General features: G+C 42.9%; 1 protein-coding gene across 2 annotated transcripts in view; it reads right to left on the minus strand.

Annotated features, from left to right (window-relative positions):
- The window catches only part of DCUN1D1 (defective in cullin neddylation 1 domain containing 1), a 41,373-nt gene extending 24,916 nt beyond the window's left edge, over positions 1 to 16,457 (minus strand). Inside the window, exons 1-2 of one of the 2 annotated variants that reach the window (XM_003256527.4) lie at positions 16,250 to 16,457; positions 1,196 to 1,412 (exon numbers count right to left, since the gene is read on the minus strand). In XM_003256527.4, coding sequence (XP_003256575.1) covers positions 1,196 to 1,412; positions 16,250 to 16,252 — 220 coding nt within the window. In that variant the 5' untranslated portion in view covers positions 16,253 to 16,457. Of the gene's footprint in view, positions 1 to 1,195; positions 1,413 to 15,833; positions 15,922 to 16,249 lie in introns of those variants that run through there. The other variant, XM_012510784.2, reaches the window with a different exon arrangement.
- Between the last annotated feature and the right edge of the window lie 2,669 nt (positions 16,458 to 19,126).

Consider the following 19,126-nt stretch of genomic DNA (forward strand, 5'->3'; position numbering starts at 1 on the left):
CACATTCAGAAAATCAGACATTCGTATATAGGGACATGGGATTCTAATTCAATATATCCATATTTTGCTTAGGTAGGCATTCTGAACAGAAATTCTTTTTTTCTTAGAACAAAGTTCATTTTACCACAACAATTACTTCTTAAGAGTATCAGGAAAACTGTAAACTAAACTATGCAATTCAACCCTAATCTCAACAATGTAAATATCTGTGGTTTAAAGAAAAAAATCAATACTTATCAGAGAGGCAAAAATTTTAAATAACAAAAACAAAGACAAAGAGGCACTCATAGACTGCTATCAAATATGATTTGCTAACACCTTTTTATTTTTTTTTTTCTTGAGAGTCTCACTCTGTCACCCAGGCTGGAGTGCAGTGGCATCATCTTAGCTCACTGTAACCTCTGCCTCCCAGGTTCAAGCGATTCTTCTGCCTCAGCCTCCCGAGTAGCGGCACACGCCACCATGCCCAGCTAATTTTTCTATTTTTAGTAGAGACGGGGTTTTACCATATTGGACAGGCTGGTCTCGAACTCCTGACCTTGTGATCCACCCACCTCGGCCTCCCAAAGTGCTGGGATTACAGGTGTGAGCCACCACGCCCGGCCTTGCTAACACCTTTCTAAAAGTAATCTGGCAATATTTCCAGCAATAAAAAACATGCACATCATTTGACTTTGGAGCACAAGTTATGCATAAAATAAATATCCCATTTTCAGAAAAACTTTGAAAGAAACTCTGTAAATATATTTCTGCATAAACATAAAAGATATGGAAGGATCCACACCACTGGTTACTCAGGAGAATAAGAAAGACAAACTATTAACCTTTTCTTATTCACCTATTATGCAGCTGAACTTTTTTAAAAGTATGCATTACTTTATAATTCTTTAAAGATTCAGTATGCAGGTTTCCTTAGACTGGTTCAGCTGCGTTTTATACGTATAAGGGGAGAAGAAACAGTTCCCCATCCCCATTCTCAACTTGGACAAATGGGGGAGGAAAATAAAGAGGCCAAGAAGAAATTTTAGTGAAAAGAAAATAATTTCTCCTCAGACCTCTTGAAATAACTCTAAGATCTACAGACTCTATTGGACACATCCACCCAATTTATGTTATATATAGTTGATTTCTCACAAGCCCATCACTTTGGAAAATCTGGTCCAAAATTTATTTAAAGTCACAAGCAGGCACTCACCTTTGTATCTATTGTACAGCTGTTCTAACTTCTTCCTGTCCAATGATCCTTTTACACTCTCTCGTATATAAAGTTCAGGATTTTGAAAAAAATTATCTGTTGCAACATCTAACTTCCAGTCATTTTGAGAAAGACAACTTACTGCTGTTTTTTCACTAGATTGTGTGAAGATCATAAACTGACGAACTTTATCCTTCTGCGATGATTTCAACTTGTTCTATTGAAACCAGAAAATAAACTGAAACTCTATGTAAAATCACATAAGACTAAATATTTCTATATGGCTAACTAAACGTTCTTAGCAATACTTTTTCCTCACAAAACATTAAAACATTTTAGCTTAAGATTTGTTTTTGATCTATTATTAATCAGAAAGGCTAACTTTTAAAAAATATGAAACAAAAAATATGGTACAGTTTTGGAAGAGAAATAGGACAGAAGTGAAGGAAGCTCAACCACCCAGCGTTTCTCCTACAGTGGGTCCTGAGAGCATACAGACATGCTGCAGAAGCGCTACCCTCCAAACCCCGACCAAGCACAGGGCTCTGAGATGGATGCACAAGCAGACGCAGGGAAGAAGGTGACATGATCTGCCCAGTCAGCAAATGCCCCTGGGGAACGATGAGATTAACAGGTGTTTACTGCAGTCCTAATACCCACTATAAAGGATATGGGGGTGGGAAGTGGGGGGATCCTCCCTCCCCAACACCACCTACCTTGTTTTCTTGCTGTTTTTACCAAATAGGAGAAAGCAATAAAATAGGAGTATTCAACATTTCTCCTAGTTGTATCCAGGAACCAAGAAAATTATCAACAAAATTTCCTCATATCCTACCGAAATAACTTTTTTTTCTTTTTCCCCGAAAGAACCATCTCATTCCCTTAGCCAGAGCCTAGCAGAGACCCTTGGTCTCTCCAAACAGCCCTTCTACCTCTTCTCAGAGAGGGGAAGAGATGAACAGATAATCACCTCTTCTCACTTGCTGCACATTGTCAAGAATTCATTTCTCATCTGACCTAAACCCACAGGAAAAGAAGGCAGGATACTCTCTCCCAGTATCCAAGACCATGTTCTCCCTTCCCTCTCACCCAAGCCAGCCTCCCAGCAACTGCAGCCTCACCACTGTTACTCTTCCTTCTCCCAAGCTCCAATACCATCTTCTAGCAAAATACTTGGGTTCTTCCTAAGCTACTATTGTAAATGAAGAGGGAAAACTTGAGTAGGGTACTCATGAATAGACACAATATTCTGTGGTTGGCTGGGCACAGTGGCTTATGCCTGTAATCCCAGCACCTTGGGAGGCCCAGGTGGGTGGATCACCTGAGGTCAGGAGTTCAAGACCAGCCTGGCCAACATGGTGAAACCCCCTCTCTACTAAAAATACAAAAATTAGCCAGGCACGGTGGCAGGTGCCTGTAATCCCAGCTACTCGGGAGGCTGAGGCAGAAGAACTGCTTGAACCCAGGAGGCAGAGGTTGCAGTGAGCCAAGATCACACCATCACACTCCAGCCTGGGGGACAAGAGCGAGGCTTCGTCTCCAAAAAATATATAATATATTATATATATTATATTATATATATATATATATATTCTGTCGTTTAAGCAACACATTTGAGAGCCCCAGATTCCCTCATCTGGCCCAAACAGACAGATCGTAAACATCAACTTCCAGATTAGACAGATCAGAGAACCTTAACCAGAAGGTTAAGGCATTTGTTCAAAAAAATCACTCAGGTTGTTATTAGTAGAAATGAGACAAGAACAAAGAGGTCTCATGAATCTGAGTAATCTTTCCATAAATCACACTGCTTGCTGTACATATTTACATAGCTTTTGAGATTTTACAACATATTTCTACCGATCACAGTAAAAACAAGACTATGCAAAAACAAATATGAAAACTAACCTTATTTCCCTTTTTCTTGCAGTATGAAAAATGTCTATGCTCTAGAATCTGATGTCAGCCACACTCCTCTCTTTGTAAATATGTTACTGTTAAGATTACAGATTAAAATCTCAACCTCTGTACTCTACTAAAATTGAGAAACTATAAATTCACTACTCTTCTGCTACTTCACTAATAACTCTACAACATCTGCACATCAGATAAGTCATATCCCATTGCAAAACACATCCCTCAAGTGTCTAGGATTCTTCCCTTTTGAAAACTATCTCCTCCTTGAGATTTACTATTCAATGACAACAAACTCACAATGAAATCAAATGCCAAGGAAGAGAACTGTCCTAATTTAATTTTGCTTAAATGAAAGTTAACAAGGAAACCATTTTGATTCCAACTTTTGTTACTGAAAATTATTTTAACACTTAGTATACCTTTCTCCCTTGAGTGACAGAGTACCCTAATGTATGTTTTAATCCTCCTCTGAGGAACAAGGTAAAGTACCAAAGGATCACTGTGACTGTCAGTGGCCACCACACAATGGTTCAGGAAGTGTTGGAGATTAACCTGCAAGTACACCAACCACAGACCATATCCTGGAAATTACGTAGGTTTTTTTGTTTTTTTTTTAGAGACGGGGTCTCGCTATGTTGCCCAGGCTGGTCTCAAACGCCTGTGCTCAAGCAATCCACCTGCCTCAGCCTCCCAAAGTGCTGGGACTACAGGTGTGAGCCACTGTGCCTGGCCTGGAAATTACTTTTTAATTAAACCTGACATAACTTGTTGGCATAACTTTTCCCCCATTCTCCTAAAAGTTGGAAGTGGCAAAACAATCAGATTTATCTGGGGTTTTAACATATAGTTTTAAATCCAGTGCTCTGTTACCTGCAGGGTCAATCACCTTTGTTGAACGGAGGAAGGAAAAATCATAGCTTAAGTCATTTCTACAAGCCAAGAAGAACTATTCATTCTACTATTCTATTCCTATCAAAAAGTAAGAGAATAGAAGACCAGGGAAACAAAGATAAAAAACTGTCTTACCCACACCAACTAAAAACAAAATTATACAAATGAATTAATTCCATGACATATCTTATTTGAAAAATATGTTTATGTAATAAATTATATATATATATATATATATACATATATATATATATATAAATGTAAACTTTTCTTTTTTCTTGAGACAGAGTCTCACTCTGTCGCCAGGCTGGAGTGCAGTGGCGCCACCTCGGCTCACTGAAACCTCCACCTCCCAGGCTCAAGCGATTCTCCTGCCTCAGCCTCTCGAGTAGCTGGCATTACAGGCACGCACTGCCGCGCCCAGCTAATTTTTGTATTTTTAGTAGAGACAGGGTTTTGCCATGTTGCCTGGGCTGGTCTTGAACTCCTGACCTCAGGTGATCCAACCGCCTCAGCCTCCCAAAGTGCTGGGATTACAGGCATGAGCCACCGTGCCAGGCCAAATGGAAACTATTTTAACTGGTTTGGTACGAATTTCCACTATATAGGGCAATATCAACATATTTGAAGAAACAGGGTGCACCTAACCCATTTCCAACACCATAACGGCTACTGAGTTCTACTAGGCCAAGAACTGACAGTATGGACTCCAGCTAAGCCAAGTGATATTGACAATCCCATTCCTATAAAGTCTGATAAGTACCCTCCACTTCTTATACTTACAATGCACTCTTACCACTTCTCTGTCAGCTCTCTGTTCCTAGAATACATTGTAACACTTGATTCCCTACTAAGGGAATTCAATTCTGTAGTCTCAAAGGCTATCCTAGAATAAAGCTGGAGTATACCTGACCAATTTAGGGGAGCTATAACACTCCCATCCCCTTTTCCTAAGCTACATAGGTGTACCAGGCAGTGTTCTGATTTTGACAGTATGGCACCAAAGGTTTAAATTTTTATGAACATAAGGAAGAGAAAAAGGTGACTAACCAGAGGAGAATGATTTTATAGGGGATGAGAGGGTGGATAGAAAATTGAGGTGGAAGAAAAAACAGATGGATTTTTTCTCTGTTTCTACTACAAACCCAGTGGGGAACTTCCCAAGAGCAAAACCATGTGACAGCTACAATGATTCAGCACTCAAATGTAATACATGCCATTTATTTAAATACTTATTTAAAGGGAATAAACTAGAGTAATCATTAAATAAGATCAGGCAATACAATCTTCAGTATTCCAATGTTAAAATTACCTAGATACTATCAAGTTTTCAAAGAAATGCAATAGTGGTAAGGATGTAAAATGCATAAAACAGAATATATTTTGCTTTTTAACTCCAGCAAAAAAAGCAGGGGGGAGGAGAAATGCTATATCTTGTAACAGAAAGCTAATTACAATGCTATCAAAGATTACCAAAATTAGAAATACTGTCATAATCTGAACAGTAAAATGAATTTACTTGCTTATCTTTCCAAAATATAACATGCCAAGTTATCAACACATATTGTTTTATTCTTAAATCTAGCATATTTGCATTTTTTTTTCACTCAAGAAATTCAAGAATTAGAGAATCAGCCAGGTGCAGTAACTCATGCCTGTAATCCAGCACTTTGGGAGGCAGAGGCAGTAGGACTATTTGAGGCCAAGAGTTCAAGACTAGTCTGGCAAGGGTAACACAATGAGACCATTGCTACAAAAATTTTTTTTAATTAACTGGTTGTTGTAGTGCACACCTATAGTCCTAGCTACGTGGGAGGCTGAGGTGGGAAGATGAGGATCACTTGAGCCCAAGAGTTCAAGGCTGCAGTGAGCTATGATAGTGCCAGTGCACTACAGCCTGGGTGACAGAGCGAAATCTTATCCCAAAAAAGAAAAAAGAAAGGAAATTTAAGAATCACATTTTAAATAATAGTTTATCTGAAGAAAAAATAATAAAGTTTAAAAAGTCTTCCCATTAAAAGTATTCCCCCAAGGAAAAATAAACATGGAAAATGACTTTCTAGTCAACTAAGTCCTAACAATTTCAAAATAGAAATAATTTTAATAAGTGATATTAACAGCAAAAAATTAAGATCCATTTTATTATTTCTATAATCTTGAGTTTTTACCTTCTCATCCTTAAGTTTATATTTCAGCCTGAACTCCAGAAACAGACACTTTAGGCCTTTATATTTTTAAAGGAATTAATTTTCTAACTCAATTCTTGTTATCTCAGGATTTGATGAATCTAGCTCACAAAAGTCAATGCTTTCAAAATCAAAACTTTTACGATCACCTATAATTCTCACTAAAAGCTCTGTATGTTGTTACGTAACTATCATATTGACAGTTTAACTTCATCTGAAATTTAGAAGAGCTAGTTTTAACTTTAGAAGATCATACTTTCTATATATAATACACAGTATTCAGCAGACATAGCAAAACGTTACCAATATCCAAAATCATTCACTCACAAAAGGCCCTCCAATAGACTACAGGTCCGAAGTCAAAAGTGCAGGAAAAATCAATTCAACCAGTGAGCCTACCTACAACTCCCAGAGCAGACTTTCACCTAGAAACGAAGTTCTACTCCAGGAAAGTCAGAACAGGAATCTAGGTAGGAGTAGCTCTATCTCTTTCCTTCCACCTGTACAGAGGCAATATAATATGATTCGCTAGTGAAGAGTGCAGACTTTCAAACCAGACTGTCAGGATTTTAACTCTACCGGTGCCACTTAATTGCTGTATGACTTTGGGAAAATTAATCTTTCTGTGCTTCAATTTCTTCATCTGTAAACAGTGTTGAGGTTACATGAATCAATTCAGGTTAAACTCTTAGAACTGTAACTAGCACATGGTAAGGACTCCACAGAAGTCCATAGAGGAAGAAAGATGGACAGGTGTGGTGTGCTCACCGCTTGTACTCCCAGCACTTTGGGAGGCCAAGGCAAGAGCAACACTTGAGCTCAGTTCAAGACCAGCCTGGGCAGCACAGCAAGACCTCATCTGTATTAAAATTAGTAACAACAAAAAAGTAGCCGGGCATGGTGGTGCATTCCTGGAGTCCTGGCTACTTGGGAGGCCGCAGTGGGAGGATCACTTGAGCCCGGGAGATAGAGGCTGCAGTGAGCTATGATGGCGCCACTGCACTCCAGCCTGGACAAGAGAAGGCATGCCACTCTATCTTAAAAAAAAAAAAACAAAACTCCAGAAAAAAAAATTTAAATGGTAAACAATAGCTATAATAAAACTAGCAGCTAACATTTGAGCTTCTACTGTGTGCCAGGCACTGTGCTAGGTACTTATTAATCCTGCAAGATGGTTCCATTTTACCAGTGAGGAACCAAACTTTCAGCATCATTTATCTACTTATTCAAACAGTAGCAGAGCCAGAATGAAACCCTGGTGCCTGGTTTCAAGGCATGCAGTCTTCAAGGCATGTACTCTTGCCATTTTACTACATACTGTCTTCAAGTGAAAAGAAAAACAAAAAGGGCAAAAGTGCAACCACTGACTGTTGAAGGGAGGAGAATTGTGAGCAGTATTTCTTCACCTATTTTAATGGAAAAGTAGTCAAATGTGAATGATTTGCATTCCAACTAAAAATTCCCCATTAAGCATTCTCTCACAACCTAACTAAAAAGATAATTTGGGGATGGAGCTTCTATTTAGGGTTTTTTTTTTTTGGTTGGGGGTAAGAAGGAGAAAAGGAAGGGGATAAGTTATTTTTAAGACAAGCAATACAACAGAAAGAAAAATGTGTTTATAGTCCTGTCACAGTCTATTTTAAAAACAGATGGCTATAATCTATAGCTTTAAACGTACACAGGTTGAAAAAAAACAAAATCACAGGGCACTCTAAGTCAGGGTTCCATTTTCCAAAGAGGAGGCTTGAAACTCAGAGAAAATATAAATACTTGTACAGGTTATGGCCAGAAAATATATGGAAATATGAACAATTTCAAATACTAAGCAAAACGAACAAAACCCTCATAGTACTCTTTTATAATTTGAAGTTTAAAATAATTGCTTATGGATAACGATTACTTATTCATTCATTCTTAAATTTCCTGCACTTTGAATAACTCTTGAAATTAACGCCTTTTTAAGAGGTGCTGAGGCTGAGCAAGGCAGCTCATGCCTGTAATCCCAGCACTTTGGGAGGCCAAGAGGGGGGCGGATCACCTGAGGTTGGGAGTCCGAGACCAGCCTGATCAACATGGAAAAATCTCTATAAGAATAAAAATTAGCTGGCTGGCAATGCCTGTAATCCCAGCACTTTGGGAGGTCGAGGCGGGAGGACTGCTTGAGCCCAGCGTTCAAGACCAGCCTGGGCAACACAGCAAGATCTGGTGGTGCAAAGCTGTAGTTCCAGCTGCTCAGGAGACTGAGGCAGGAGGGTCACTTGAGTCCAGAAAGTTGAGGCTGCAATGAGCCATGATCACATCACTAACTCCAGCCTGAACAACAGTGCAACACCCAGTCTTATAAAAAAAAAAAAAAAAAAAAAAAAAAAAAAAAAAAGAGGCCGGGCACTGTGGCTCACACCTGTAATCCCAGCACTTTGGGAGGCCAAGAAGGGGGCAGATCACCTGAGGTTGGGAGTCTGAGACCAGCCTGATCAACATGGAGAAACCCCATCTCTACTAAGAATACAAAATTAGCCGGCATGGTGGCTCATGCCTGTAATCCCAGCTACTCGGGAGGCTGAGGCAGGAAAATTGCTTGAACCCAGAAGGCGGAGGCTGTGGTGAACGGAAATCACACCATTGCACTCCAGTCTGGGCAAGAAAAGAGAAACTCCGTCTCAAAAAAAAGGGGGGGACTCTGTATTACGTTAGTCTCCTCTTATCCACATGGGGGAGGGAGGAACGTTCCAAGACTTTGGTGGATGCCTGAAAACACAGATAGTATAGAACGCTATATATACACTATGTTTTTTTGACCTGATAACTAAGAGAGCTACTAAGTGACTAACAGTGGACAGTGAATACAGCATGAATAAGATGGACAAAGGGATGACCAATGGCTGCAACAATGGGATTTCATCATGCTACTCAGAACAACGCACAATTTAAAACTTATGAGCTGTTTATTTCTGGAACTTTTCATTAATATTTTCAGATCACCAGTTGATTGTGGGTAACTGAAATCAAGCAAAGTGAAATCACAGACAAGAGGGTATTACTGTACTACTAAGTCCAATAGGAATGATATACGTATTACGTAATTATTGTGCACAATGATATATTATGGCAATCTACCTTTCAAAAATTCAGAAGCGGCCGGGCGCAGTGGCTCACACCTATAATCCCAGCGCTTTGGGAGGCCGAGGTGGGCGAATCACGAGGTCAAGAGATTGAGACCATCCTGGCCAACATGGTGAAACCCCATCTCTACTAAAAATACAAAAATTAGCTGGGCACAGTGGTGTGCACCTGTAATCCCAGCTACTCAGGGGGCTGAGGCAGGAGAATCACTTTAACCCCAGAGACAGAGGCTGCAGTGAGATGAAATTGCGCCATTGCACTCCAGCCTGGGTGACAAGTGCAAAACTCCAGCTCAAAAAAAAAAAAAACAAAAAAAAATTCAGAAGTATATCTGTAAGATTCAAATGGATTTTGTATACTTTTCTTAACAGGTTTTTAAAAAGTAGGCAACTAATGAAAATTTAAAAGATTTTCTCTCCACCCCTCAGAACTACTAGTCAAAATTACTAGTCAAAAGGCCAGCCTCGCCCGGCCTTTTAGGAGGTGCACTCCATTGGGAGACTGAGGGGGGGGCAGATCACTTGAGGTCAGGAGTTCGAGACCAGCCTGGCCAACATGCTGAAACCCTGTCTCTACTAAAAATACAAAAATTAGCCAGGCATGGTGGCACATGTCTATAATCCCAGCTACTCAGGAGGCTGAGGCAGGAGAATCGCTTGAATCCAGGAGGCAGAGGTTGCAGCGAGCTGAGATCGCGCCACTGCACTCCAGCCTGCGCGACACAGAGTGAGATCCTGTCTCAAAAAAACAAAACACAAAAGTTATTTTTACTAATTTCTGATTATGATAAATAAGAAATAACCATCTTAAAATACCTGGATTAGTCATCATATCTCAATTGAGTCTCTCAAACTTATTTCTTGAACTTCTAACAAGAAATCCAAGTAGCTAATTTAAATTTACTTTCCTCTCTCCTTTAACATTGTTTTCTAAAGTAATCTCAAATTAACAAAAGATTACTGAGGCCAAAAAAAAAAAAACACAAAAAAAATGAAAAATTAAATGAGATTTTTTAAATTCCATAGTTAAGTTCTAACATACTATATTTGTTTCATAGATAGAATGATCCTTGAAAAATAAAATCTTCTAATTCTAATATTTGATATTTTCTCAAATCTTAAATCAGGAAGTATTAGAATCCTCTGAATAAACACTCCACATGTTTATTAAAATGAAAATACCCTACCCTAATAAGGGAATGGGCCGTGTACTTCAGCAACTCATCTCTGTGTTGAGTGATTCAAAAGTATAATAGTTTAAAAAAAAAAAAAAACTAAATCCCATAATGCAGACAAGCAGCCTAATCACTCTCAGTGACTAGGTACTAATTATATAAAGCAAATTCAATAAAGTAATAAAAGACTATTTCAGTGACTTTTTTTTCCTTCTGTTTTGCTTTTTCTTGTGGGGGTGGGCGCATACCTGAAGTGGCTATATAAATTAGTCAAGAGCTTGTTTCTGTCCACAAAGCAACTGAATCCTATTTGGAACTATTTCTCTTCATCAAATTTCATGGCAAACACAGTATTGAACAACATAATACTGAAATTTAAAAGGAGTTTTCTCCCAGATTTTCCTTATGCTTGACCCAATCTGTAAGAGTACAATCAAAGCAGCCACTTGACCCAAATGACCTGTTCTTTTAAAACTTTAAAAAAATTAACACAGAATTTTTTTTTTTTTTTTTTTTTTGAGACAGTCTCTCGTTCTATTGCCCAGGCTGGAGCGCAGTGGCACAATCTCGGCTCACTGCAAGCTCCACCTCCTGGGTTCACACCATTCTCCTGCCTCAGCCTCCTGAGTAGCTGGGACTACAGGCGCCCGCCACCACACCCAGCTAATTTTTTGTATTATTAGCAGAGATGGGGTTTCACCCTGTTAGCCAGGATGGTCTCGATCTCCTGACCTTGTGATCGGCCCACCTCAGCCTCCCAAAGTACTGGGATTACAGGCGTGAGCCACCGCGCCCAGCCAAACATTAACACAGAATTAACTGTACCTACAACTTTCTTACTATATGCACCAAAAGTTATAATTTTTCAATTACTTAATGTTTACATCAGATCATTTGATTGGATATGGAAACAACTAGGTCACTATTATTCAGCATGACAAGGAAGAAACCAGAGTAAAACTAAACAAAGATTCCACATCTACACTGAAGGAGTGCTTGCTGGGTTTAAAAAAAAAAAAAAAAAAAAAAAAAACAGAAAAATGGGAGTAGGTAAGGGTCAGGGGGAGATAAAGTGTGGAACCAGAGACTAGGGTCCTAACCCCTGCTCTGCCACACACTAGCATCAAATCATTTAGAACCGCTAAGCCTTCATTCCCAGATAAGCTAAAAAAAAAAAAAAAAATTAGTAATAATGCCTATTTCAGAAGTAGGAGTGGAGATTAATGACAATTGTAAATTGTCTGACTAGCAGAGTGTATCTTCTCAATAAATGTTAATTTCCTTTCTTTGTCCCCAAAGCCCCAGTTTTCTGCATACAGTCACTGAACTACGTACAAACCACTAGAACATACTCAACAATCTAAGCGGTTTTGTTGTGTTTTTATTAACTCTAGTGTGGCTAGGTATACTTTACAATCCATTAGTTTTTATTGAACATTAGATAGTCCTCTTAAACAGAATTCAAAACTCTGTACACAGAAGCTGCATGGTAAAGAAAACCGTAATAAGGGTCTTTTGAAAAAACTGCTTTTAAAAATAATTATCTGTAATACTGTCACAGGACACTATGGAACAAAAAAAACAAGGTATATCATACCACTCAGAATCCTTCAATGGCTTTCCATTGCTCTAGGATAAAAGCCCAATATCCTTACAGTGCCCACCCATGCCTATCCCCACTCCTTGCCACCTAGGCCTCATCTGCTCCAACCCCCTGTATATACACATGTATGTATACATACACACACACACACACACACACACACTGCTCCAGCGACATTGGTCTCACTGTTCCTCAAGATTTCTACCATATTTCTGCATGGCTTATTCCCTCATCCCCTACTCTGCTCAAAATTATCTCATTGGTGATACAGATATTTAGCAACCCTACTTCCATCAATGCCCTAGCACCCACAACCCCCTTCCCTAACACTGCTTTCTCCCATAGCACTTAACACCTTCTAACATAGTAAAGAAGAAAACTATATACTATGTTTATTATTTATGTCTCCCTACTAAAAGGTACCCCTCGCCAGAGTGAGAGTTTTTGTCTCTTCTGTGATATATACATCCCTCCAGTGCCTAACACTGCGTCTAGCACACAGCAGACATATAATAATCACTGAAAAGAATTGATACCCTCCTTTAATTTGTAGACATGCAAAGAATGTGCAACAAGTTATGAAAAGACAACCTTGAATAGACCTACAGCCATTTGAATTTACAAATTCTAGTATTTGTTGACAACATAATCTTAAATTTCAAAGTTCATATGTTTTTAAAGCCATTGAAAACACAGGCATTAACATCATTGATCACCCATTAACATGAATTTTGTTACTTAACATATTCATTAATAACAGGGGGTTTCCTGTGTTTAAGTGATGGATATGATTCAATTTCAAATGTAATTTTCTGGATTTCGTATGAGTTAACAGATAATACTGGGGGAAATGGTAGACCAGGAGAAAATAGTTTCAGTTCTGCAACCAACAATCCTGCAAACTTGAACCTCAAAACCTCCCTGATCTTCAATTTCTTCTTGTGTGAAAATGGGGAGGAGTAATTAGATGATCTCTGAGTCTATTTCAGGTCTAAAAGTTCTATGATGCTATGAGTCTAGAAAATCATTAGAATCATAAAATGTCTATGCTGGATGAAACTTTAGAAATCAAGTCCAATCCTGCCATCTTATAAATAAAACAACCCACACGTTTTGAACACTTTTTTTTTTTTTGAGACGGAGTCTCGCTCTCGCCCAGGCTGGAGTGCAATGACGCGATCTCAGCTCACTGCAACCTCCTCCTCTGGGTTCCAGTGATTCTCCTGCCTCAGCCTCCCGAGTAGCTGGGACTACAGGCGCCCACCACCACGCCTGGCTAATTTTTGTATTTTTAGTAGAGACGGGGTTTCACCATATTGGCCAGGCTGGTCTCAAACTCTTACCTTGTGATCCACCCACCTTGGCCTCCCAAAGTGCTGGGATTACAGGCGTGAGCCATCGCACCCAGCCGAACACTTTTTAAAAATATGTTCCAGGCTGGGCGTGGTGGCTCACGCCTGTAATCCTAGCACTCTGGGCGGCTGAGGCAGGTGGATCACCTGAAGTCAAGAGTTCGAGACCAGCCTGGTCAACACAGTGAAACCTCGTCTCTACCAAAAATACAAAAATTAGCCGGGTATGTTGGCGGGCACCTATAATCCCAGCTACTTGGGAGACTTAGGCTGGAGAATCGCTTGAACCCAGGAGGCACGGGTTGCAGTGAGCCAAGACTGCACCACTGCACTCCAGCCTGGGCAACAGAGCAAAAACTCCATCTCAAAAAAAAAAAAAAAAAACAAACAAGTTCCAAAGTAACAGAATATTATCTAGTTTTGGAGTCGTTTTTAGTCTGTGTGTGGGGGGAGGGAGGAAGTTAACAGAACTTTTTTCCTTATACAAAGTATTTCAAATATCCCATCATTTAAGTTTGCTCTAGAACTGACAATAACATGTGCTCTGGAAATGGGCTGCAGCTACAGACACCGAAAAACTCACAGCCCCAAAACTGCATAACAATTATATGTAAGATAACTTTACAATGAAACAACTTCTTAACTATAAAATTCTTACTAACACTTCTATTAGGGCCAGTGGTGAGTCTCTTTCCTTTCTTATTTTTTTTTTTAAGAGACAAGGTCTGTTAGCCAGGCTGGAGTGGTGTAGTGGCAGGGCTCACAACAGCCTCAACCTCCCAGCTCAAGTAATCCTCCCACCTCATCCTCTGGAGTAGGGGCAACCACAGGCTAGCACCAGTATGCTTGGCTAATTTTTTTTTTCCTTGGGATGGAGTCTCACTATGTTGCCCAGGCTGGTCTCAAACTCCTAGGCTCTCAAGCAATCCTCCTGCTTCGGTGACCCAGGGTGCTGGGATTACAGGCATGAGCCACCGTGCCCAGGCCCCATGGTGAGTTTCTAAACCAGAGAATATCACGACAATTCTCATGACATAAACTGAGTTCAGCCACAGGATATGTTTTAAATTAATATCTTGTCACCACTGGTAGAATTACATGGGTTATGGCTAAGTTTCAAAACTAGCTAATTTTAATATTAACCAAAAGAATAGAAGCTTACAGGCTGAACTCTCCTATGAACCACTTGAATCCTGAATTCCTGAACAGGTGATGAGTATTTCCGGGACCCCAGAGTCTAGGGGATGATGCGGATCTGGAGACCATCTTGAAGAGCACACATTTCAGCTGTGGCTGAGTGTTTCCCAGGGAATTAACGTCATTACTTCGAGCTTACTATACTCACCTAAATGCTAAGAGTCTGGAAAGTTCAGGAGTAATGTCTATGACCACCTAAATACTCAAGAAACTAGAAATTATTTAGACTGCCTGGTGGATCTCTGAACACTGTAATACTAATCCATACATTAACCTGCACTTTACAGGAAAGTTTTCTTACAAATTCGAACTGTAAATTCCTACACAACTTGCCACAGAACATAAATGTTAAATATGTGGCAGACTAAACCATATATCCATACATGACAACAAAATACTGCCAAGCTGGAGGATGGGACTAGAAGTGTCATTCAGCAAAAATAAGACCAACTAAAAACAAAGACACTGGAGCATTCCCTTAACACAGGCGCGCACACACACCCTCCTCAAAGAGGCCTTTATGTTCCCCATGAGCAAAAGGACAACAATATCATTTTTACTATTCATACAGTAACCTGCACGGAATTCAACTCACGCTCAGACTGTACAATGCCAAACAGCGCTTCTGAAACACGAAGAGCGTCCAGCAGAGTCAGGTACTTAATTACCAAAGTAAACAACTCGACCACAAGGGTCTGCAAGCCTGAAGGACTTTCTTTTTTTTCCCAAACAAAAAAGGAGAGTAACTTGACAAACTGTTTTTTAAAAAAAATCACAAATGGCCCTTAACTACTATAATAAAGCAATCACTCCTCCCACCCCCAAGCAAATAAAATAGGTGCTCGAAAGGGCGCTCGCTAGTCTGTGTTCCCTAATTTTATGAAATGAGAACAGGTTGCACTTCCGTACCCCCTCCCCCAAGCTCAGCAGTCTCCCATGTTTTCAGTAGAGAGGTAAATATAACCTCCACCAACTGGCCGGGAAAACTCTCCTTCTCCAAAAGCATGGGACGCCTCGAGAGGTGATGGAGAAAGGAAAAGGGCTGATACCCCGCCCCAAGCAAAACTGCCTGGGAGACTTGCGGGGTATTGGAGCCGGGAGCGGAGGAGGGAGAGGCGCGCCGGGAAAGTCTTTCCTTCTCCCCGGCCGGGCGGAGAGGGAAGCCCCGGCTTCGGGGCGGGGGGAGGCTACTCACCCGGAACCCCAGACCCCAGTCCCCGGCCAGACACAATGGAGCCGGCAGAGGGGCAGGGGCAGGGCCGTTGCCCCATCCCCTCCCCCCGCCCCAATGCCTCCCCCACCCGCGCCGGGCCCCGGCAAGGGGCACCGGGGCCGCTCCCCGCGCCCCAAACTCCCCGGGGCTCCCGACTAGGCCCGGCTCCGCTCCGCTCCGCCTCCTCGGCTCTCGCGTAGCGGCGGCGCCCGGGCGGGAAGGGGCGAAGGAGGAAGGGAGAGGCAGGCAGGAGAGCCCCCGCCTGGGAGCGGGACGGAGGCCGCGGGCCGAGGCTCGGGGCTGCAGGGTCGCCGCGGGACGGAGGGCGGCCGGGGCGGGGGTGCGCGGCAGCGCCGGCCCCCAGCCGGCAGGGCGGGCGGGCGGCCGCAGTGCCTCACCATGTTGGTGTCCTCCAGGCCTCTCCCCTCCTCCTCCGGCTCCGCAGCGAATGGACGGCGGCGGCGGCGGCGGCTCCTCTCACGGGCTTGCCGGGCTCCCGCTCATGCGCAGTGCGGGGCGGCCCGGCGCGGCCCGAGGAGGCAGCCCCGGGCCTCGGGGAGGCGGAGGGACGGAGGCACGCGGAGGGCGCCCCGCGCGGGGCTTCCCCCGGGCGCGGGGGTCCCCCGGGGCGGGGGCGGGGGGCGCGGCGGGGGAGGGGCGGGCGACGCAAGCCCTCCGCGCGCCGACATCCTCCTGCCGCGCCAGGCGGTCTCTGGTGGGGGCGCCGGGGGACACCCCACCTCCGTTTCCTACGCGGTTCCTTCCGGACGGCCACGGCCGGGTCTACGCAGGCTGCAAGCGGGGACGAGCGGCGGCGGATAAGTTGAGCAGCTGGGGGCGGCTGAAACGGATGGTTGAGAAGCTTCATCCATCCCAGACCTCCCCTCCCCATCAGTATCAAAAAAAGGGAGAAGGTAGTGGAAACACCTCCCCCCGCCCCGTGTTTTCTTCTTTTTTCCCCCAATCTCAGTATCAGACCTACATCAGTTCCCTCGCGTGGGCATCCCAGGGGAGACCTTAGTCCCCCCCCTTGCGGTGGCTGTCACTCCATTAGTGAGGCCCAGGCTCTCCCCAGACCTGTCAGCTGGGAGACAGCGGGGTAACCCTAGAGTGAGATCGGGTGGGGTGCACTGGGACCCAAGGCCGGGCTGCGGGAGTCCAGGTTGCCTGCCTACTGCTAGCTCTCAGTATCCCCTCAGTTCGGCCCGCCCAGGATAAGTTTCGGGAAGCAACTACACATTTTTTCACTGAGGGTCTAGTCACGCAGGACGGACAGTCCAGGTGTGACCTGCCCTGGGCATTAAGTCAGCTGAGGCTGAGGAGCACTAGGATTCTGAGCTGAGGATCAAGTGGACAAATTCGTGCTGCAAGGAGGACAGAAGACTCCTGTGGAGTGAGTGGTCCTTGCCCTTCAGAAATGTAGTATCCAATTGGAGAGATAAGACACTTTCACACAGGAAGCAAATAAAACAGCTGAGAAAGCAAACCCACTCAGAAAGTCACATCTGAAACTGGACCAAGAGCTTACCTACGTTTCAGAACAAGACCCACCTGAGTAGACCCGTTATCACCATCATCACCAGCACAGGCATTAAACGACCAGATCAACCCTATAACTAGTGAATTTGTTCTTATCAAAACAACAGAATTGCTTTGGTAACTCCCAAAGGCCTCCTAACTTCCTGGAGCTAGCCATGTACTGGGAGCGCCCACCTCTGTACCAAGGCAGGTTTCTGGCGGCCACAAACCGTTCATCCATTCTTTCCCCCAATATTTAATGGGTGCATGTGAATGTGCCAAGCTCCTTGCTGGGCTCTGGGTAAATAGTCCTGCAAGGACAAGCCAGGTCTGCCTCATGCAGCAAGCCTGAAACTGGACTACATCCACGGAGGTTCTCCAGGAATTCACCTAGCTTTTGACCTAAAGTATTAACATAACACCTAAGGTGTTAATGAAGAGGATTCACTATCTCTTACTCCACTCTGTTCTATTCCATTGAAATAATCGTTTATGGGTTTTCCTAAGCTCTACCAAGGTACAGGCCTTAGTTATTCTAATTGACCTCTCGCCTGCATTTGAACACTTCCTCCTTGAATTTCCTGTTCATTTTCCATGACTCCACCTTCTCCTGCATCTCCTCTTTACTCTGACCACTCTCCTTTGCTGGCTGTACTCAATTTGGGCTTTCCTGACCATTCCTGAACGTCCTTCTGTATACAGCCTGTGTCACACTGGCACTCACATTCCCACGACGTCAACTACTGCCCATATCCAGAGGAATCTCAAATCTTGACTTCCAGTCCCCAAGTGGCAGGCCTAAACATTCATTCTGGTCATTTCACAGGTCCATCAAGCTCATCAAATCTAAAACCTTATCCCCAAACCCACTTTTCCTCCTGCCTTTTATCAGATCATCCAAACTAGAAATCTAAAAATCATCCGCCACTCTTCCTGCCTCATCCCCTTACTCCATGTCTCACCAGTTTTCCCTCCTAAATGACTTTTAAATCTGCACCCTACCTTCTATTTCTTAGCCAATTCTTTTTGTTGTTGTTGTGTTTTTGTTCTGTTTTGTTTTGTTTTTGAGATGGAGTCTAGCCCTGTCACCCAGGCTGGAGTACAATGGCGCAATCTCCACTCACTGCAACCTCCGCCTCCCAGGTTCAAGCGATTCTCCTGTCTCAGCCTTCCAAGTAGCTGGGATTACAGGTGTGTGCCACCACGCCCAGCTACTTTTTGCATTTTTAGTAGACACAGGGTTTCACCATGTTTGTCAGGCTGGTCTCGAACTCCTGACCTCATGATCTGCCCACCTCGGTCTCCCAAAGTACTGGGATCACAGGCGTGAGCCACCATGCCTAGCCAGCCAATTCTTTATCATCTCTCCTCATCTCATCAGTAACTTCTTACCTAATCTTCCAGCCTCTACTCCTCCACTGCTCCATAGTTGTCTTTCTATAATGCAAATTTGAATTTGTCCGTAAAATTCTCCAAGGGCTGCATAAGCATGAGCCTCTTTGGCATGGCATTAAAGTTCTCTCCTCTAATCTATCCATTCTCGTTGCCATTTTCCACCACCCTCCACCCAAATGCACCTCATATTTCAGTTTTCAGAAACCAAGACTGCCATATCTCTGCATGTTTCCTTGCTTTCTCTGATTCTCCTATTCCTGGCCTCCTAGCTAATACTGACTGAGCCCATGGCACATACTAATTTATGTAATCCTCACTGCGACACATATTAACTCACATAATCCTCACTTCTACCCTATGAG

The sequence above is a fragment of the Nomascus leucogenys genome, chromosome 11 (assembly GCF_006542625.1).
Source record: "Nomascus leucogenys isolate Asia chromosome 11, Asia_NLE_v1, whole genome shotgun sequence".
NCBI classification, from domain to species: domain Eukaryota; kingdom Metazoa; phylum Chordata; class Mammalia; order Primates; family Hylobatidae; genus Nomascus; species Nomascus leucogenys.